The sequence below is a fragment of the Microtus ochrogaster genome, linkage group LG2 (genome assembly GCF_000317375.1).
Source record: "Microtus ochrogaster isolate Prairie Vole_2 linkage group LG2, MicOch1.0, whole genome shotgun sequence".
NCBI classification, from domain to species: Eukaryota; Metazoa; Chordata; class Mammalia; order Rodentia; family Cricetidae; genus Microtus; species Microtus ochrogaster.
The window spans coordinates 49,500,206-49,523,171 of record NC_022028.1 but is presented as its reverse complement, the minus strand read 5'-3'; the positions used below and the strand labels follow the sequence as shown (position 1 = coordinate 49,523,171).

General features: G+C 47.2%; 1 protein-coding gene across 1 annotated transcript in view; it reads left to right on the top strand.

The window, feature by feature from the left end:
- Dnah8 (dynein axonemal heavy chain 8) overlaps nucleotides 1–22,966 on the top strand; it is a 228,267-nt gene that overhangs the window by 190,325 nt on the left and 14,976 nt on the right. Inside the window, 4 exon segments of the mRNA XM_026785784.1 lie at nucleotides 2,990–3,150; nucleotides 15,812–15,968; nucleotides 18,822–18,974; nucleotides 20,107–20,296. Coding sequence (XP_026641585.1) covers nucleotides 2,990–3,150; nucleotides 15,812–15,968; nucleotides 18,822–18,974; nucleotides 20,107–20,296 — 661 coding nt within the window.

Sequence of the window (22,966 nt, the reverse complement as noted above, 5' to 3'; positions counted from 1 at the left end):
AGACCCTGAAAGATGTCCTCCACCATCCACTCTGGATCTAGCTCTTGTAGACCATATCTTTTAAAGGCCCCCGCCACTTCCGAGTGGTTTCATGGACTGTGGTCAGTCTAGACCCAGATTATAGTTGCTGTTTTTCTTTATACCTGCCCAAATCTCTGTGATGGTTTGCATGAGAATTGTCCCGTGTCCCCAGGAAATGATGCTACTTGGTTTTGAGACCTTTAGAAGACACAACTTTGCTAGCAAAAGTTTGTCACTGGGGTGGACTGGGAGGGTTTATTACCTGACCACACTTCTTGTTCTCTGCCTCCGCACCCCTCTCTTTCTGCATCCTGTGTATGGATGAAGTGTGATCTCTCTGTTTCCTAGCGACCATACCAGCCCCATGTCCTTCTACGATGCCTTCTCCACCGTCATGGACTCTATCTCTCTTTGGAACAATAAGCCAAAACAAACCCTTTCTTCCTTAAGTTACTTTTGGTCAGGGTATTTCATCATGACAGCAACAACAAAAGAGAGACTACGGTAGAACAATTCCATTTAGATCTCATATTTCATACTACATGTATTAGTAACCTCTGCATAGTCTCTGTGTCTGGTGAACTTTGATGATATCTGTGTGTCAAATTCTATATGGGTGTGTCAGATCCGATCTGGGTAGGTCAAATTCCCATACTTGGGTGTGTCAGATACGATCTGAGTGTGTCAAATCTGATGTGGGTGTGTCAGATACGATCTGAGTGTGTCAAATGTGCTTTGGATGTGTCAGATACAATCTGTGTGTGTCAAATCCGATATGGGTGTGTCGGATACAATTTGGGTGTGTCAAATCTGCATACTTGGGTATACATAAAGAAAGCAATGGGAAAGCGCAGGGCTAAGATTCACTCTGCTTCTGTGGCTGCATGTCATCTGGCCCCTCGGTGCGGTCCTTTGTTGGATAACAAATGTGCAGTGGTCCCACAGCCTTCATCCCGGGATATGTTCCTGTGACTTAAGCCACCCACATCACTAAAGAGCTCATTTGTCTTCATGATGACTATATACACAGCGCCACCTTCTTTAATAACTTGAAATCGCTCCCCAACTCTTAGATTAAACTCCGCTCGCTGCCCCATGTCCAACCATCCATCAGAGAACTCTCCTCTCTTTCCCTCTCTTCTCCTCCCCTCAGTATTTTCTCTACTCTAGCCTTCATGGCTTCTGTCAGTCTATCTCACACTTTGGCATCTGGTACTCACTGGTGTGCCCCCAGCCACCCACCCAAGTCCTAAGTGCTCTAGACAAAAAGGAAAAGAAAAAGTCTCTTCTTGGAGACTTGTCTTCATTACTCGTCCCCGATAAGCCCTTGCCTATATCCACCTGGCCATCCTCCCTCCTGCCTTAAGCCCTCTGTGCCCTTTGCTTATTTTCATGCCCTTCTGGCTCTTGCCTCAGTGCACCTCGTATTAGGAAGGTTGTTGTTTCATAACTGGCTTGTCCCTCTACCAGGTCACAAGATCCTTGAGTGAAAGGACTGCGTGTCTCTCTCCTTTGCGTTCTGTTCTGGTTCTGAGCTCTGTACCGTGCAGCCAGGGGCTGAATAGAGTGAAGCTGAAGCAAATAGAGCCACGGAGAAAAACCGGGACACAGTATTTCAGAATAATCACCGGATCTAAAAAGAGCCACAAACACTGATGGAGGGACACCGCCAGAAACAGTGGGCTTGAATGGGCAAGGCACAGCCCAGTCTCCTCCACCCTCACCCTGCTTCCGTTCTTGTTCTGTTACTTCCCTCCCTACTAGGAAAATCACCCTCTTAGGTACCAAAGTTGTCGCCTCAAACCAGCTCAGGCATTCAACATCTCTCTTTCCCACCTTCTCCAAAGAAGTCTGTTCACACCAAGTGTATATTTGTTCTCTCACCGTTTTGTCGCGGATAATCAATCAATTCATATGGAACGAGAAAAGGGTGCCTTCGGGCTAGCAACAGTGGAGGCTGGGCAGCGGGTGCATTTGCTTCTGGTGCCCAGGGACAGAACTTAATTAACAAAGGAAGCTCTGGGTGGGAGGGCAGGTGCTGAGAAGTTTCTGTGGCTGCATGCTTGGTGCTTAGCATCTGTGAGTGAAACTGTGTAGACGTAGCACCAAAGAAGAGCCTTGCCTAGGGAGATGTGAGGCCAAGGAGGTACTCAGGGGCCCTCATGGCTGCAGGTGAACCAGAGGTAACCAAAATACTCCTGTGAAATACACTGTGAACTCAGCATGGCCTTGAACTTCCGACCCTCTGACTCTACCTCCCAAGTACTGGCATTACAGAAGTACACCGCCACGCTGCATGTAAGCCATGCTGGAGAAGGAACCCAGGGCTGTGTGCATGCTATACGAGGACTCAGCCAACTGAGTTGCAACCCATCTCACCCCATCTCACTTCCTCCACCGTTTATGTTTTTCTCTTTTCAGTACTGAGGAGCGAACTCAGGGCTTCCTTCAAGCTAAGCAAGTGTCGGGCCTCTGAGCCCACTTCCGGCTGTGCCCCACCCTCAATGTCCTGGCTGGATCTCCTCTTGGGTGCCAACCAGACTCTTGCCTAATTGTTCCTGTGCAATGGGAAAGCACAGGGCTAAGATTCACTCTGCTTCTGTGGCTGCATGTCATCTGGCCCCTTGGTGCGGTCCTTGTTTGGATAACAAATGTGCCGTGGACCCAAAGCCTTCATCCCCGGGATGTGTTCTTGCAGCTAATTTAGGGCCTCTCTTTTGTAGATTATCTCTTTCCTTCCTATATGTGATAATTATTCCACTGATACTTTTGTTAAGATGCTTCTAAAACCAACAGTAAAGACAGACAGACAGACAGACAGACACACACACACACACACACACACACACACACAGAGAGAGAGAGAGAGAGAGAGAGAGAGAGAGAGAGAGAGACCCTATTAAAATGGAAATAAGCCTCCTCTTCTAATCTTCATCAATTTTCTTTTATTTTTATCTCTCCCATATAGGTCTGGTTCAGTGAGAAGATGTTTGAGCCCTCATTCTGTTTTTACACCGGTTATAAAATCCCCGTGTGCAAAACCTTGGACCAGTATTTTGAGTACATCCAGTCTCTGCCATCCCTAGATAACCCAGAGGTCTTTGGGCTCCACCCTAATGCTGACATCACGTGAGTTCTGGGCACTTTTTTTTTTCTCTCTCTCTCTCTTTTTAATTTGAAGGTGTCATTTGTAACTCAGCCTGGCAAAGACTATGCATTTCATTTTCTCTGTTAATCTCTCTCCTTTCCCTTCTTTTTATTTTCCTGTGAAAAATAGTGTTGCTGCCTGTCTTCCAATTACAACTCTGTCACAACTCAGCCTGCCCTCCCCACTGCCCTCCCTCACTAAAGCCCGATGGCCTGGTGTTTATGGCAACTCGAAAGCTGTAATTTATGCGTTGATTACTTCTCTGTCCTATCATGAAGCCAGTTATTGTTTTATTTTAATTGATGTTCTCCATTGATAGTTGTCTCCCCGCTCCTTATCTCTTTCTCCGAATATCCATTCAAATATACCACTTGGAACTAGAGAGATGACTCAGTGGTTAAAAGCGCTTGCCTGTCTTGTAGAGGACTCAAGTTGGGTTCCCAGCCCCCCGTGTCCAGTGGCTCACCACCCCCTGTAAATCCAGGGTGTCTGACTCCCCCTTCCGGCCTTCTTCGGCAGCTGCACTCATGTGCACATACCCACACATAGACACATATGGAAGGCAAGGCACATGCAGCTGGAGTCCTGTCTGACCCTCTCTATGACGGACCATCTCTTCTCATGCATGCTCACCTGCAACCTTCTGGTTCTGAGCTTCTCCTGGGCACATACTCCAGAACCCAGTGTGATGTCCCTGACCCCACAAAGCCATAGCCGTGCCTATCAATCCCAAGCACCTTCCCTCCAGATGAAGTTTCTCTTTGGAGAGTCCTCTATCAATAAGGATCTCCCTGCCCCACCTCCTGACTCAGCTTCAGCTGAGTTATTCCTGTGCAAGGTGTGGCCTCTGTGGCCCACCGGAGAAAGATTCCTCACTTAAAGGGGGGCCTGTTTGCCCTTCTCCCAGTCCCTGAGCCATGGCTGTAATTTTAATAACTCCTTCATCACACACGGGCACTTTCCACTTCCAGTACCCTTACACAAGTGCGTTCTCCTCCCACCCAGACACGGCCCACGCCCCACACTGGGTTCCCCTCCTCTGTACCCTCTAATCTGGCTTGTGATGCTTTGCCCCTCCAGAGACGCTGTCACCACCCATGAATAATGGTAAATCTCAGTCTCTGTGACAGAGCGGGGTACCTCTGCAGCGTTGCTTCTGAACTGCTGCCCTGAGAGGCTCTGTTCAGTGAGCCGAAATGCAAGCCTAGTGAAGCAATCAAAAGGGCTTCGGTGGGGATCAGCGTGAGCGCGAACAGTGAGGGAGGGAGGCCCAAGGAAGTGGTTTTGCTAGAGCCGAGGCTTTGATGTGTGAGGTAGATGACCCAGCTCCTCTGCTCTGAACTGTTCTGCAGTCCTGCCTCATCGTGGGCCCAGGTCAAAGGTGCCCTCATACAGGCATACACATAACCCAGACCTCTGTTCCCTCCCTCCGTGCATCCCTCTTTCCAGCTCAGCTCCAGCTCTCCATCCGTTCCTGTTACTTAGACCATAAGCCTCACTTGTACTTCCTGTCACTCTCACACCCAGAAATACCGCTGTGACTCACCCCTTACCTCTTCCGGCCCTTGCTTGAGTGTCGTGTGTTTTCAATGGTTCCTCCCGGTGGTCACCCTAAGTACTGTTTTCAATGTCCCTCCCCCGACCCTACCCCCCTCACCAACTTTTTCTTGTATCCGCCACAGACATACTCTTTTTCATTATTTATTTATCGGCCACCAGTTAAAACATAAATTGGATGCAATTCTATTGCATCCCAAAACCTGTGTCCATTTTCACCCCTTTCTGGCTTTCATTGTGCCTGGCGTTCAGAAAACCCTGCTGGGCTGAATCAGTAATGCTAAGCCCTTCCAGACTCTAAGGAGTCTGATCAGTGAGGCTAATCCATAGGATGTGATCCTTCCTGTGTGGGGGAAGAAAAGCAGTGGACAAAACTCCGTGCGCTTGTAACTATGTCAGAAAAGATACTGCTGTGTGGGCTGGAGATGTGGTTCTAATATACCTTCCTAGTGTGCACCAAGTTCTGGGTTCAATTCCCAGTGTTGGAGAAAAACAAATTGTTAGGCAGGCTCTCATGAAGCTCAGGCTGACCTTGAACTTGCTCTGTTGCTGAGGGCAGCCTTAAATATCTGGTCCTTCTACCTCCATCTCCCGTGCATTGGGATTGCGTCCAGGTACCACCATGTACCAGCCAATGAAGGACTGTGCTCTGGACTTGCGAGCCCTCCCCTCCCCTAAGTGGCTTTGGGTCAGAGTGTTTTGTCATAGCAACAGAAATGAAACAAGAACAGATGCTCTTTCTTATTTCGAGTGAACGTTTCTGTTCCTGTGCTTTTTTGGTGTAAAACTTGTCCACTCTTCCTCAGGAGCAATTTTAGTCCTTTTTTGTTTATAAGACTTAATAATATATATAAATCATACCTGCATATATGTGCACACACATACACACGATTCCCGCCTTTTATTTGTGATATATGTTGGGGATACCATTTCCTGTCTTCTCGTTTGGTTTTGCCTCTGCTTTTGAAGGTACAAGTGTTGTTTGTCATTTGGTTCACTGTTGTTTTATGCGATCAGATGGTGGGTGGTGCTGGTGTCCCACCTGGGTCTGTAGTGATTGCAGCAAGGCCCGTTCTCGTGTGAGGTTAGAAGCGAGCATCCCCTCTCTAGGTGTTTACACAGTTTTAGAGTTCACGCTTAACTCTTTAGGCCATCTAGAATTTCTGTGGCATCCAAGTGTGGGTGAAGCCCCATCTTCTCCTAGCTGGCAATCCAGTACTCCATTATCAGTGATTGGAGATGCTTCCCTAAATGTGGGCGGAACTTGGATGGGTGTGTGGGCCCATGTCTGGGCTTCCTTTGCTGTAACGGTCTGTTTAAATACGCTCATGTTTTATTACGCAGTCAGGCCCCCTCATTGCGGCCCCCCTCCCAGGTATTTTTCCCAGATGACCTTGCATATTTATTTTATCATTGGAAACAAATATTGGATCCTGAATTTTATTCAGTACCTTTCAGTATCTGTGGAACATATCATATGGCTGTCCTCCAAACTGCTAAATAATTTATAACGGATCTTCTAATCCAAATTATCCATGTAGTCTTGAAATTGACTACCACTCTTTCCTGGTCTTTTCCTTTTAGTGTGTGTGGACGGTCAACAGTTCACTGGGAGGATATTGCACTGAGTCTCGTAAATAATGTTGCCCCTGAGCTTTGTGTGTGTGTCTGTGTGCGTGCACATGTGCGTGTGTGTGTGTGTGTGTGTGTGCTTGCATGCATGTGTGCGTGTGTGATATCTTTACCCAGTTCCATTGTTAACCGATGGTTATATTTGCTTTATAAAATACTGGGTATTCCCTAATCCCTCAAACAAATTCTGTGCTTACAGATTGAGTTGAGCTCTCCTGTGAAACCCTCAGCGCCCAGTGCCTTTCAGCATTGCTCCTTCTTTGGCAGGTTTAGTTCCTGCTATTTCCATTTGCAGTTGAGTTTTATAAATTGTATTCTCAAAGAAAACCGTCTGTTGAATCTGCGTCTTCATGTTTGCTTACCTGGAGTTTTGCAAGGCAGTCTTTGTTTGAATGTGTGCATACAGGGTGGAGTATATACAGTTAATTTATTATGGAAGTGTGTGCATACCTCTAGCTCTATAGGCCTTTGTTCCGAAATTCAGTAGCTTGCAGCCACTCCAGTCTTTCTCCAAAAGGAATGTTCTAGCTCCCTTAAAATACTTGTTCAGGCAGCTCTGGCCAGCCACTTTACTGCAGTCGGTCAGTGTATCCCCAGAGAAACCAGGGGTCCTCCTTCCCAGGGCTCAGTTCCACGGGTCCTCAGTCACTGGTGGGAAAAGCTACTGTGGCAAAGAACCAGACTCACGTGTAGAATGCACGAGTGTTGTGGTCGTTCTTTAACTGAGTGGTCTGGTGACAGGATGACCTCAGGTGGCCTATTATTTATGCTTTCAGAATTTCATTCATGCACACAGTGGATTTTGATCCCATCAACCATCTGTTCTCCTGTCCAGTTCCTCCGATGCCCTCCTACCATGTCCCCCTCCCATGTCCCTTCTTTGATATAACCCACTAAGTCTAGACAGAGCTTCAGTGTGTACTTGAATGTGGAGCCATCCACTGGAGCGGGGACAGCTTACCACATCCCAGAAAAAAGCCCCCCACCCCAGCAGCCATCAGCTGTGCGTTATCTCTTTGGCTGTGGGTTGGGCCTCATGATCTCCGCCCACGCTGCAGTGCTGGCTGGCTTGATCTCTGGCAGATCTGGTGCAAGGATCCTCAGCTGCCAAGAGTTCTTGCGGCAGTGTTCTCATCGTGTCCAGAAGACGCTGCTTACAGCAGTCACCCCTGGCTGCTGGCTCTTTCAGCCTGCCTGCCCCCTCTTCCCAGATGTTTCCTGGGTCTTCGGGAGATGGTGCGATTAGATGTGTATTTTAGGGCTGGGTCTGCATTTCGGCCAGCCATTGAGTGTCTGGGTTAACCGCCACCCACTGCTCAAAGGCTTCTCTGGGGAGGACCAAGAGCTTCACTAAGTGTCTGAAATGGGAGTTGGAGTCGGGGTGGGGGACCTTCAAAAGTGTTAACTGGGGATCCCCTGCCTGTCTGCACCGGGAGCTGAAGAGGGTTAATGAAATCTCACCATAGTCTTTTGCATTGTTTCTATCAATTAACTCAAGCCCCAAACTGAACCAATGACACCCCCCCACACACACACCTCCAGCTCTTCTCTCTCTCAGTAGTGTCCAGGGCACATAGAACACAATGCATCTCTCTGCCAGCTCCCCAACCTTATCTAGAGCCCCTTGAAGCCTCATACAACATCCTGGAGACCCAGAGCTGGTGGGGACATCCGGGGATGTGTGGATGGATGCAGGCCTAGATCAGGAATGGTGATGGGACAGGGCAGAACGGCAGGGCAAGTTACAAAACAGACCTCATAGGATTCCCTGAGTGCAGAGCCAAGGTCTAGGACTTTCCTCTATATCCTATGTTCACTCACTGCTGCTCATGGGTGGTAGAGGGGGTGTGGGAAGCCATCTGGCAGGCTCACTTCAGGAAGCCCAAGCTAGCATCTCTCCAAATCGTGCCAAGATCTTTCAGCTTTTTGCACACTCGGAGGGAACTGGTAGAAAGCCATGGTGTCTCCCACTGATGGACATCTCTTTCTACAAGAGTTGCCTCTTGGCCTGTGAGACTAGTGTACCTAGCTCCTCTGGTCTAGTTGAATTCCCACCTTCCCATTTGGTCTCTCCTTGGGTCTCTTCCATCCCGTGTCGCCTCCAGTTCCTGCTGTGGCCAGGCCGTCAGCGGTATCCCAGAGCTCTGTCTTTGGAAAGTTTTCTGGTCACTGTTTTGGGCCTAATTCTTCCTCTAGGTCCTGAATATGTGCAGACTAGAATCCTACCCCTGAATTGTCCTTCTTTTAAAATTACAATCTTTAATTTTATCAGAGGCACCTGCCTCCTGCTCCCTTGCTGTTCCCCAGCGGCCACCAGGAGGCAGTAAGCAATAAGGGACATAGTTTCCCAGCTACAACCTACCCTTTCCCACCCCAGCGAGTCTCAGTTCTTCAAGGTCTGTGTCAAATGGTGCCATCCAAGGTGCTTCTGCAGTATATGCCTGGGAGGGTGGGGATAACATAGGATTTGGGATGAGACAGCATGCAGGGGGTAGTTACAGTCCCATGTGGGCTGTGTTGAGGGGATGGTTGAAGCCAACGAAGCAAGAAGGACTCTACAAAGCGGTGGCTTAGTCTATATGGATGTTCCCAGTCAAAGGGATCACCGCTTTTTCTGACGGGCCATGCCGTTCAACCGTAATCTTGCTTCCACGTAGTCCCGTGGGTGTCGTGGACCTTGGTGACGAATCGCCCCCTGTTTATGAGGATCTGCCTCCTGAAGTTCACGTCCATAAATCTCTAAGGAGAGAAATTTGTAGAAGGGAATCACAAGTCTTCCTCCGTGGTCTTTGTTTCTCTGGAGGTGGTGGTGGAGGGGAAATCACACTGAATTAAATGCTTTCAAATAAGTAAAATCTCTCCCAAGAGGTTAGCTATCTTGGTGACAGAAGCCATAAAAATGCACAGAGTATTCACATTTTATTATCTAGATTTATAAGGTACCAAAGACTCTGCAAATTCCTCTATCTCTATGTCAAAAGCAGTTATTTATTTTGGCTCTTTTTCTCATTAGCGAGTTATGCATATTTTTCTACCTTTCGAAATCCATCAAGGGCCTCATTACAACTTCCCCATTCATTTCTCTGCAGGGCAAACGTGAACACGCTCCTTTAGGAATTAACTGGCAATCTTTGAGTTTTAGATATTTTTAAGTCACGCTCATTGGTATTTCACGTGCCGATCTGAAAATTACTGTGCGCTGATCCCTCATTAGGTGTTTGGTTGTTTATTTTATAGGCAGTGCTCTCTTTGAATTGTTTTGCATTTTTCTTATTTGTGACTCGCGACTCCCGGAAGCACTAAGCTACAGCGGCCAAATCGCTTCTGTCCTTACCTTTGCTCCAAAGAGAAATCTCCAAGAAGTAACTCAGGACTAAAGTTCCCGGATTATGACAGTCGGCATGCTTCACCTGGGAGCGTCTGTGGAGACTGTTTTCCCTAAAGCCTTCGGGCTCTGGCGGCACGGAGAGATATTTGCAGTTCTCCCTCAGAGCCGGCTGACCAGACGCTTTGCCTTCTGTACCTTTGCAAACATAAAATCACACTGTGGAAAAGGAAATGTGCGTCGTGCAAGCCCGGAGTGCCAGGGGATGGCATTTGTGTCTCGTCCAATGGGCGATGAAGCAACCCGGGAGCTCGCCTTGCTGTCATTCAAAGTGGGTCAACTCTTGAGGGTTCCTTAGTAATACCTGTGTTCTGAGGACTCATAAAGAATAAAACTACCTGCCGTGAAAGTGATTTTGTAGGGGGAATGCAGCAGAGGCAGCTGCAGCATCTCCATCAGGATCTTTGCCCGGGGCTCCTGTGAGCTTGACCGTAGCCCTCGGAGAACAAGATGGCCCTGCTCATGGAGCTGTACACAGCTTCCACTGCCCCCAGTCACGGGTGTGCAGGCCAGGCTTCCAGAGGGGATGCGAGGCTGCAGGCAGCTGGAGAGCTCCTCTACGCCCTCAGCCACGGGGCATTCTGTATTTTGTTGACAGACCAGGCAGGGCAGAATGACCTTCTTAGCAAGAATGGAAATTTACTGTGGGTTTCATTCTTTAGCATTAGAAGATCCGTATTGATGGTATAATTACAAAATGGCTTCCTTCGTTTTGAAATTCGACTCTCCAATTCCCCTGTGGTTTGGAGGGATAATATGTAAAGATGTTTGCCGTCCATTCCTTGAATTTTAAAGTGTAGCATAAGCCACGTAAAATATGAGAAAAGTACAAATAGCTCAGAGGGAGGAGAAAAATCCTATGAAACTAGGCCATGAAAACACAAATTTAAATTACTAACAGTTAAGGAACCAATGGTATATATATTTACCTTTCTGTGTGTGTGTGTGCGCGTGCGTACATGGTTTTCGTCTCTCGCTTTAGGTGGAGAAATGTCAGGAAGTGGAAAACTTGTAAGAATAGTGCTGTAGATGTCTGCCATAAGAAGGGGCAGATAATTAAATTTTCATGCCTTTAAATATTGGAGAATTGCTCTCCTTTGTGTTTGAGGTTTAATAAGATTCCAACCAACTGGCTTCAGTTCAACCAACAAATATTTATTGAGAACTCACTGTCTGGACAGCTCAGGAACATGAAGAGGAGGAAGACGCAGTTCTCATCCTCCGAGTTCATTGTCTATTAGGGCAACGGATGAATGGTAAATACGTAAGACAATCGGATAAACTCTAAAATCAGGTTACATATACATTGCCATGGTGTACATGCCCCATACAGACAAAAAAATCAAAACACCCAAACCCCAATAAATCCCAACTTAGGAATCAAAGATAGAGGCTATATTCCAGTCATACATTATCGGATGTGCCGTTGTCAGTTTTGGGGTGGGGCGAGAGTGAGTGAGGAGATAGCTTCGTCATGGGGAGAGGAGGGAACGCCAGGAAGAACTCAGTGGGCAGTAAGGACCAAGACACTTGATTGCTTGTGGATGGAGCAATCAAGGAGGGGTGTGAAGAAATAAAAATGCAGGGTATCCAAAATGCAAACTCATCCAGAGCATGGGGAGCAGTGCCGACAGAAAGGAGATGTGACCAAGGCGGGGTGCAGTTTCTGAAGATTTGGAGTATTAGGGGAAGAATTTGGGCTAGTTCTCTAGGTGGTGGGGAAGGTGGAGGGATGGATCAGCAGTTAAGAGGACTTGCTGCTCTTTGTAGAGGACCTGAGTTTGGTTTCTAGCACCCACACTGGGCAGTTTGCAAGTCACCTGTGATGCCAGCTCCCAGGGATCTGATGCCCTCCACAGGCACATACAAACACTCATAAATAAACGAATAATCTCCTTGGAAACAGTAGGGAGGTGGATGGGAGAAGACGCTGGAAATGTCAGGAAGCAGAGCTTGGAAGCCAGGAGCTCCAGAGAGTGCGGTCAGAGGAAGCTGTGTCTGAGGATTCTAGGTTGGCAGCAGTGAAGACATGTGGGAAAATTTGGTGAGGGACAGAGGAGAATGAAGATAGTGCATCTGGTTGGAACGCATTTCGTGTAAGAGACAGAGAGCTCTAGGAGTGCAGGAGGTGTGTGTGTGGTTGTTCAGGAGAAAGTTGGGGATTTTAACACTACCCAGTGTGGCTTGCTATTTAGCAGGGCTCTGTCATATGTCGCCAGGGCAGCCTCTCCGCTTCTCTAAGAGTGATTCATCCATGCCTTTTGTTTTTATTGCATCTAATCCCGGAGGGAGGTAATGGCTCACGTGAATCACACACAGATCTAAGTTTCTGAAACCGGGTATAATAACTTGTAGATATTAGACTATGACTCATTTCCTTCTGTTATCTCATTAGCTCCTTGCATAGACTTTGCCCAAGTTACGTCTATCTTTGTTAGACTTTATATGACTTTTAAACTTGAACTGTGACCTCTACTGTTGTTATATGTCGGGAGAAGCAGCACACAGACACTTGCACACACGCATGGATGCGCACACTCACACACACATGCCATCGTACACATACATTTGTGCATGCACTTGTACACACAACGCACTCACGCGCACACCTACACATACACACGCGCGCACACGCGCGCACACACACGCATGCGCGGATTGCACTCCAAACTGAGGAACTGATTGCAGATGTTTTCTCTACCGCTTTATTATGCTCAGCTGTATCTGTGTTCCCTAGATTCTTCTTTCCACTGTTAAATGGAGTTTGATGCATTCTAAAACCTCCAGTATCTAAGCAGGGGTTACACCAAAAAAGGAATTTTATTAAAAATAAACTCTGTGGACTCGAGAGATGGCTAAGCGGTTGGACATTCTTCCTGCTCTTCCAGAAGATCGGAGTTTGCCTCCCAGCACCCGAGTCAGGCAGGTCACAACCGCCCATTACCTATTTTGAAATTCACACACCTAAAGAGTAAGATGGAGTGACAAAGATTCAGTCTAACGTGAGAGCTCTGACAGTAACCACACGCACAGAAAGCCCGGTGTGTAAGATGTGATGTCATGTGCCTTCACCGTGGCTGCAGCCTCCTGGAAGCTTGCATGCATGTCTAGGTCCACATGTGGAACTGCACCTGCTCATCAGGTCAGATGGGAATGCTGGAGGCAGGGGCATGTCCTTGTCTTCTGCTCCCTTCACAAATGAGGTCAAATCTCCATTCCACAGAGGAGCCCTCTAGTTCCCACAGAACACAGTTCCTTCATGAGTGGAAGGCGTGAGAACGCCATCAGCCGCTCCTTGGGAGTCTGACAGTTACTGTGCCAAGTTCCACACAAGGATGTTTAATTCACACCTAGGGATGCTGAGGGAGAGCGGTGTCATTCTCTCCCTTATGCCGAAGAAAAACAGCCGCTGTCAGCTGAGGGCCTTTCTGGCCAGTGTGGTTTGTGAGGTGCGTTTTAATGTCCCCCAAAGGCTTGCCACTGACTCATCCCTGACAAGCTCTTTGCACTTGAGCTGGGCTTTGCCCATGGGGGTAGGAGGCCGTCTCTTTCTAAAAAGGAAAATGGCTTTGCAATTTTGTTTTAAAATTAAATTTTCTAATACACTACCTTAAAAGTCATTCCTCCTTAGACTAAACAATACAGAAGAATATGAAAGAGAAAGTTATGATTATAGAAAAATCTTATCGTGCAGAAATACCACCGTCAAATACCCTTCTAGACTTTTTAGTACCCGGACACAAAACACCAATAAATGAATAAATAAATAAATCAGGGAACATAGTTATTTGTTTTGTTTGCTTTCTTTTTTGTTTGGTTTTGTGGGGTTTGCCATTGCCTGAGACAGGGTCTCTGTAGCTTGGAGTATGCTGGAACCCACTGTGTACACCAGGTTGGACTTAAGCTCATGGCTGGCTTCCTGCCTCAGCTTCCCTAGTGCTGAGATTACAGGCATAAACCAGTCCGAGCTCATAACTGGCTTTTGTAACATCCTATTTTATTCTGAATTCTAGATTAAATCTCCCTTTATCAATGAAGATAGAACTACCGCCTCATTTTTATCAACTATATAGTTTTTTATAGGCCTTTGGTTGGATTTATTGTTTGAAATAGTTGTGTAACTATTTATTTAAAAACTTTTCTGTTGTATTTGGAGTATAAATGGAGTAAGTATAAAAGAACATTTAAACTGTTTCAAATATAAAGACTGAACATAAGATATTGCCATTCTTTTGTTTTTAAAGATACTGTGTGGGTGTGTGTCTGTGGTGTGTGCATGTGGGCACAAGTGTGTATGGTGTGTTCATATGCACACAAGTGTTGTGGCTTCACTTGCGTGGAGGTCAGGGGTCAACATCAGGATGTCTTCCTCAATCACCTTCCACCTTATTTTGGGGTTTACCATTTTGGCTAGACTGGCTAGGCAACTAGTCCCTGAGATCTGCCTATCTCTACCCCCACCCCCCAACACCGGGGCTACAGACACAGAACCGTGCCAGGCTTCTAGTTTAAGTGCTGAGGATCAAACTCAGGGCCTCATGCTTGCCCAGAGGACACTGCCCACTGAGCCGTCTTCCCAGTGCAAGCCCAGATGCTGTCATTTTTATACCACTCTTTCTTCCTGGTTCTATTTTTCCTCCTTTATGACCCTTTGCCAGGTCTCTTCCTTCTCTCTTCAAATTTGGGAGTCTTTCAAATATTTTACATACTCACAGCTGCTTGTAATTTTAAGTCCAGCTCCAGGGGCTCTAACACTTCCTGGCCTCTGTGAACACCACACTCACACATGCATATATACACATACACAGACACACAGACACACAGACACACACACACACACACACACACACACACACACACACATATGTAAGTAGACAAAGGCTTAAGGACCACTAACCCAAACCACTCTCCCCCTTACATTCCAGTATTTTAGTTATATCTTGTCTTTTTTTAAATTTAGACTTACAGCTACGGTTTTACCCCACAATGCTTGTCTGTGTTCACCCAGGCATTGGCCCATTTATTTCTACATTTCAAAACTTGCATGGGAATCGCCTTCCTCCTCTCTGAAGTGTGTTCTTTAGAATCTGCTCAAGTGGCAGCCTGCTGATGGCTCACTCCTTTGTGCTTCTCTGGAGATAGGTTATTGTTGTCCTTCTTGGTTTTGGGGGGAGGGATCCTTTTAACAAAGTATAATCTGCCTTCCTTAAGTTCCCCAAGTTTAAATGGAGAAGAAAAGCAGAGTAATTACAGAATTGTGTACCCATCCATGCAGTCAAATTCTAGAGCATCTCCATCCTCTGGAAAGAGACCCTGCACCTATTTGTAGTAAATCTCCACTCCTGCCTCCGGTTCCCACACACCCTATAATCTGGTTCCTTGTCCCCTCGCTTTGACATTTCCTATGCACTGTACCCAGAGTTTTACGTGGGTGCTGGGGATCTGAACTCCGGTCCTCATGCTTGCACCGTAAGCACTTTACCAACAGAGTCATCCCTTTGGGCCCGACTGAGTGAACCTTCAAGATGGGCGGCTGCATTTGAGTAGGAGGGACAGATGGACAGCAGTAGATCACCATGGCAACCAGGAAACACAAACCAAACAGACCAGACCAGAGAGATCTGAGTAGCACATAGTCCAATGTGGGGGGGGGGGGAGGTAGTTCTATTTGATGTAATGGATTGTTGTAGTCTGGTTGACACTTGTGCCCAGTTCTTGAGCTGGGGAGGATAGACAGCAAGCATGCTTGTGTCCAGCCCAAGCTGCTGGTGTAATCAAGAGACAGTCAAGGCCCTTTGGGTCACCAAAGACACTTAAGGAATCTCATATCTGGAGATGAACCACTATTGCTGTGATGTTCTTGACATCACATTAGAAACCAGAGAAATCTAAGTGTCCTGTTCTCTAGGTTGATGGTGAAGTTTCTTGTCTTTCCTTCTTTCTCCTTTCTTTTCTTTTTCTTATAGCTGGCTTTGTCCTAAGAGATCCCATCTGCAGTGTTAGGTTGGGTGATTATCTCCGAGGCTGCGCTTGCCTTTCTTATTCTGAGCAGCCACTCTTTCCTTCAGGTATCAGAGTAACACAGCTTCTGCCGTCCTGGAAACCATCACCAACATTCAACCCAAGGAGAGCGGTGGCGGCGTGGGTGAGACGCGAGAGGCCATTGTGTACAGGCTGTCAGAGGACATGCTGAGCAAGCTGCCCCCTGACTACGTGCCTCACGAGGTAAGGCATGCCCTTTCTGCAGGGCAAGATCTGGAAGGTGGGGGAGGGCATTTCTCCCACCCTGTACATCGCATCCCATTCATGTGGAGGTCAGAGGACACCTCTCAGGAGTTGTCTCTCTCCTCCCATCAGAGTCCTAGGGATCAAACTCAGGTGGTTGGCTTTGGCGGCAAGCATTTAAACCCTTCTTTTATGTTATAGGAGCATGCTATTGGAAATAAAGCAATCAAGCAAAATCTATAAATTGAGACCTAATTATGCCATTAGCATCCACAGTACAAATGGAGTTCCATTAAAGTAGACAGCAGCTCCCAGAAAGCACTGGGAGAATCATGCAAGAGCCCACAACACGTCTTTGATTTTATTAATAAACAGTTTATGCTGGAATCATAATCATGCAGGAAATACAGTCAGTGTTAAGATTATGCTCTTTTCTAGGGTGCTCCCCTTCTGTTACAATTATTATTTTAATATGAAGAAATTGTTCATGCTCTGTTGCCTGGGCCAGCCTAGAATTCTTGGGCTCAAGTGGTCCTCCTGCCTTTGCCTCCCAAGTAGCTGGGATGACAGGTGCAGTTTATACGCAACAAGGTTCTCTATTAAAGCCTGCGTTGGCAGCTGGAGAGGTGGCTCAGCAGTTAGCAGGACTTGCTGTCCTCTCGGAGGGCCTGGGTTCAGTTCTCAGCACCCATGTCAGGTAGCTCACAGCGTGCCATAACTCCAGCTTCAGGGGATCTCGTTCCCTCTTCTGGCCTCTACAGGCCCTTGCATGTACATGGTACACATGCATCCATGTAGAGAACAGCATGTTTGTCATGCCCCTCTTGTGGTCTTTTTGTCATTTCTTCTTCCCCAAGGAGTGAATTGCTGCAGGGTAGTCATAAGCAAAGGATGCTGTGTGTGCGTCCAGTCCCCTAGGCCGAGGAGTTCAGGACGGAGACAGAGCAGACCCTGTAGACACGTGGCTCATCTGGTTGAGTGCTCGCCTAGCTGGGCAAGGCCCTGGGTTTGATTCCCGGCACTACATGACTGGGTGTGGTGGGGCACACCTGCAATCGCAGCACTCTGGAGGTAAAGGCAGGGGCATTAGAAGTTCCGCACCATCCTTAGCTCTATGGCAAGTTTGATGCCAGCCCGAGATCCAATTTCTGAATAAATAAATTGAATTGAATCAAATGTTTTTTAGATACTAAAATTTAGAATGAGGGAGAGATGGCTCATCAGTTATGAACACTCACAACTCTTACTGAGGGCCTGGGCTCCACTCCATGGACCCATGAAGAGCAACTCAAAACCGTTTGTAACTTTAGCCCCAGGTTATCTTCTGACTGCGAAGGCACCCACCCACATAACACATACACACATACACACACATGTGCACACACATGCCATACACGTGCACACACACGTATCCACCCACCCACACATGTGCACACACCCGCACACACATAACACACAAGTGCACACACGCATGCACACGCGCACACATGCACACACACACACTCACACATACACCCTCCCACACACCCCCACCCCCACGCACATACACCCATCCCTCCCTGCATACATACATGTGTGCACACACATACATACACCCACCCACACACATGCACACGCATCCACCCACCCACCCATACACACACACAAACATACACAGACACACACATACACATATCCACCCCACATGCACACACACACACACACACGCATAACACACACTTTTTTAAAAATTGTAAATGGTGGCATTAGAGACACCTGATGTTATTGTGTGGGGCTGGGCCATGGTCCTCCGCTGGCTGGCTGGACTGTGATATGGGTGTGATTTGCTCTGCCCTGCTCATGTAGCTGTTTTCTGCTTTCATCCTTAACTCACTGGGAATGACACAGCTGTTGTACAGCGGAGATGCTGGCTGCTGGAACAACCTGCTTAACATCCCACGGCTCAGGAAGGGCTGTGGGCATCTCTGGCAAGAGGGTCCCTCAGCTGCCAGCCTCTGGGGGTTCTTTGGACTTATCCTTCAGTCAAATCTTCTCCATCACCCTCCCATTCCCAGAACCTGTTGGACTGTGGCCATCAGAAAGTTCAAGTCCTCTCACGAGTTCCTGCTGGTATCCGTAGTCAATCTCTTCTTGACATGTATGGCTGAACCGAAATGTGAATGTCTATTGGCTTATTAATTAGTTGATTAATGATTATATTTTATTGTCCCCACAATGAGAGGCTTTGGTATTGATCTCTTTGACGTGGTCACTAGACGATATGCCAACAGGAACAAGTGACAGGCCGCTCGCTCAGTGGCTCTCCCACGAAGCCAAATATTTTCACTGATTAGATTAGGGGAGGCCATTTTTAGCCTCCACAGCCGAGGCGGCCACGATCTGCAGTTAATTGTCTTCGGTGACTGTTCTGTAAAGATTTGGGCTGTATTAACTTTTTGTGACATTTCTAATAACAACTCTGTAAGGGTAATGGAAACAAAAGTCCTGCTGTAGTCTTGTGAAGGTTAGATTGCCAGAGAATATTTAGCTGACACTTAATACTTAATCACTTGGAAGAGGGAATAGGCACAATTTTATTTTAGCTTTTTAAAGAACAGTTCCAATTATCAACTAAGTACAGTCAGTAGGATATAAAAATCATTTAAGTTGAACAGAAGTTTTTGAAGCTCAGAAAATGGGGGATTTAACAGCCAGCCTGGTTCTGCAAGAGGTGGTTTCTAGTTCATTGGGTCTAGTGGAGAAACATCCAGAGACAGAGAGAGAATGGGGGACGGGACAAGCCATTTGGAAGGGAAATGATGAATGGTTCTTCTCAAAAAAAAAAAATTTACTGTCTCTCCTACTCTGTTTTAGGTTAAAGCTCGTTTGATAAAGATGGGACACCTTAATTCAATGAACATATTTCTTAGACAAGAAATTGACAGAATGCAGAAAGTCATCTCGATCCTCCGGAGTAGCCTGAGCGACCTGAAGTTGGCGATTGAAGGGACGATCATCATGAGTGAGGTGGGCATCTCCCTCTTTCTGCTACTTGCTTTTTTTTTTGCATGTGTGTATCTATGTATGCACATGTTCATTTGTGTGTGGTTATACTTTGTGTGTGTGTATGTCTGTGTGTGTGTGTGTGTGTGTGTGTGAGAGAGAGAGAGAGAGAGAGAGAGAGAGAGAGAGATGTTAAGGGCAGAGGGCAACCTTAAATGTTCCTCAGTCTCCATTCATTCATTCATTCATTCATTCAATCATTCATTCATTTGTTTATTTATTTATCGAGACAGGATTTCTCTGTGTAGCCCTGGCTGTCCTAGAACTAGCCCTGTAGACCGGGTTGGCCCCAAACTCACAGAGACAAACACCTTTATTTGTGAGGCAGAGTCTCTCAGGGGACCTGTGTCTCACGCAGTAGGCTAGGGTAGCTGGCCAGCGACCCATAGCATCCCTCTTGTCTCTGCCTCCCAAGTACTGGGATTGTAATGTGCACCCCCACACCCAGCTATCTTTATGTGGCTTCTGAGACTCTCAGGACCTGGTGCTCACCAGGTAATCAGTGTACAACTGGGCTACTTCCCAGTTCCCCAGCAATGTTTCCCATCCATGTATTTCTAGAACCACTATTTTTAAATATTTTTTTCATTTTTATATGTATGAGTGTGTCTCCTGTGTGTATGTATATGCTCTATGTATGTGCAGTACCCACTGAGACTAGAAGAGAGCACCAGATCCCTTGGAACTGGAGTTACAGACAGTTGCGAGCCACCATGTGGGTGCTGGGAACTGAACCCAGGTCCTCCACAACAGGATTGAGTGCTTTTAGCTGCTGAGCCGTGTCTCCAGCCCACAAAACCGCAATTTTTTAAAAAAGATCATATTGTCCATTATAATCATGTGTGTGTGTGTGTGTGTGTGTGTGTGTGTGTGTGTGTAGTATGTGCTCATGAGTGCAAGTACCTGTGGAGGCCAGAAGGGGGCACATGATTCCCCTGAATCTGGAATTACAGATAGTCAGTCATGAGCCACTTGGCATGGATGTTGGGAACCAAACCTAGGTTCTCTGCAAGAGCAATATGTGATCTTAGTCTCTGAGCCACCCTCCAGCTCCCTGGGTCACACGTCTTACCCGTCTTACCCTCGTCTTCTTCAGAACTTGAGAGATGCCCTGGACAACATGTATGATGCTCGCATCCCTCAGCTCTGGAAGAGAGTGTCCTGGGATTCCTCCACCCTAGGCTTCTGGTTTACTGAGCTTCTGGAGAGGAACACTCAGTTTTCAACGTGGATATTTGAAGGCAGGCCTAACGTGTTCTGGATGACTGGTTTCTTTAACCCCCAAGGTAGGTGCTCTGGGGGAGTGGGCTGACTTAGACGTTCATGTGCAGCTGGTTGGTGACATTGCTTGCTGAACGTATGTTCCATAAAGCCGTGTGGTCCTGCCGCTGGCGCTTGCTGGGAACAGCCTTTCAGAAGTCTGAGGACACTCAGAATCCCTTGACATCCTTCTTGCCACATTGATCCCACCATGCAGTGGCCAAGCCCTCCCTGTTTTCCTGTTTACCCACATGAGTAAGCTGTGGCCCGTGGTGAAAGGGAGAAAAACAATCCTCCAAACATTCATTTTTTAACTGTTGATGGGAAGGTCACGACAAGGCTAAGGAGATGGGCCCTCTGGGGATGTGCTTGCGGTATTAGGCATGAGAACCTGAGTTTGAGTTTCAGCACTTACATCAGCAAATCCAGGAAATCCAGGCCTGCTGGTGTTGGGAGGCTTCATGATGGAGGATACTGGGGGCCTGCTGGCCAGCCCGGCTAGTTGAATGGATAAGCTCCGGGTTCAGTGAGAGACTTCACCTGACAAAATCAAGTGGAGCCATGACCCCACTGTGATGAGCACTGGCTGCTCTTGCAAAGGACTAAGGTTTGGCTCTCGGGACCCACACCATGGTTCCCCATCACCTGTAACTCCAGGTCCAGGGGATCCAACCACCCTCTCCTGACCTCTGTATTCCACAGACACACACGTGGTATACATATGCTCAGCAAAACACACATCTACATAACACATAAACAACGGCATCCTCAAAAAATTAAAAATAAGGTGGAGATAGAGGAAGATAGTGACCTTGACCTCTGACCTCCATTCATCTGTGCACGCACCATAATGTGTGCCCATATACGCAAGTAATAAGTGATAAATAAAATAAAGCCAAAGTATGAAGACACCAGAGATGTGCCAAAAATTGCTGATTTGGGTTAGAAAACTAGACTTGAAAAATGGAGTGAGCGCTGGGTGGCGGCAGGGGTGTCTTCCTCCCCTCTCCCTGAAGGCGCTCTGCTGTTCCATCTTTCCATCTTGGAAACGTTCTCCAGGAAAGTTGCTGGCCTGATGCCATGGAGCTTTTAAGGTCTAGAGAGCTTGGCACCCCAATAGCTTCATCTGTGAGTTAAGAAGCATTCATTCTTACTGATTTGGGGGGAGCCACCGTTACTCACAGCAATGTGGGTAAAATCTCATCAAAGATAATGTTGAGTGAAGGCAGCCCGATGAAAATGGCGACACCTTAAAGGGACCCATCTGCATGAAGTGCAGGCATGGGCAGAGTGGATGCAGGATGCTGAAAGGCTGTCTCACGGTCTCCCTTTCCAGAAAGGCACAATGGAACTTCTTGGTGTCTGGGATGTACTGTGTCTTCACTGCGTGTGGGTGATGCAGCTCTTTTCCATGGCGACGGTCTACTGAGCCATGCAGTCCTGACACTCAGTTACTTCTTACAGTCGAAACAGTCATCATGTCTCTAAAGTATGTATTCACTTGCCCTCTGTGAATACGTGGTCACTTGCTGGATGCAGATTCTCCTTTAGATTAGTTAATTGCTTATTATGTGTGTGATAGGGAGATATGTGCCACTGTGGGTGGGGGCAGTCAGAGGACATCTTTCTCTCCAGTCTTTATGTAAGTTGTGAGGATTGAACTCAGGTCATGGGGCTTGCTTAGCAAGTGCTTTTACCCACTGAGCAATCTCGCCAGCTCTGCCTTAACGTTTTCCCAATTAATATCCGAACCATGGCAATTTCTGCCTTCACAACGGTTTACACATAGTAATAGATTCAACTAATGCCCTCTTCTGGTCTCCATAGGTACTGCACTCATGTGCACAGATACAAATACACATAATTAAAACTAAGAAAATAAATATTTAAAGATTAATCTTATTTTACATATGTATGTGTGGGTGGGCCCAAGTGCATGTATATGCACCATCTGTGTGCAGATGCCCACCAAGGGCAGAAGAGAGCCTTGGATCACCAAAGCTGCAGTTGCGGGCAGTTGGCAGCCACTCAGTGTAGTGCTGGGCACCAAACCTGGATCTTGTACAAGAGCAGCCAGTGCTTTTAACTACTGAGCAATCTCAGTAGTCCCTAAATTCTTTTTTGAAAAATTTGAATGTAGATGGGCATTTCAGTACCACCCACCTATAAGACATGCTCTACTTCTGTGTCCATGGGAGACTTTTGATGTTTTCTCTCCTGGCTGCCTCTTGGAGAGCCCACACTGAATTCAAGCTGGCACCCTACCCTTTACAGACACACACCCTTATCCTTATCTATGATTGCTTTCTGCTTGTTGCTTAGAAGCCTGGGGGTCACCTCTTCCTGCACAGAAATCACATCCTTGTTTCCCTTTCCTCCTCTTGACACAAGGGACAAATTACTTTCCCGTGCCACATCAGCTGGCCACATCTGAAAAACAGAGAGCGTGGCGGCCCCTCCCCTCCTGATTGTGTCCACAGGCAGTGTCCAAACAGATAAGGGTTCTCTGACACTAACAACTCCTCTCCCGAGTCTTGTGTCTTCTTCCCAGGTCACTGCGATAAAAATCATCTTATTCTTTCAGTTCAAAACATTTAAGTAGCCGGGCGGTGGTGGCGCACGCCTTTAATCCCAGCACTCGGGAGGCAGAGGCAGGCGGATCTCTGTGAGTTCGAGACCAGCCTGGTCTACAGAGC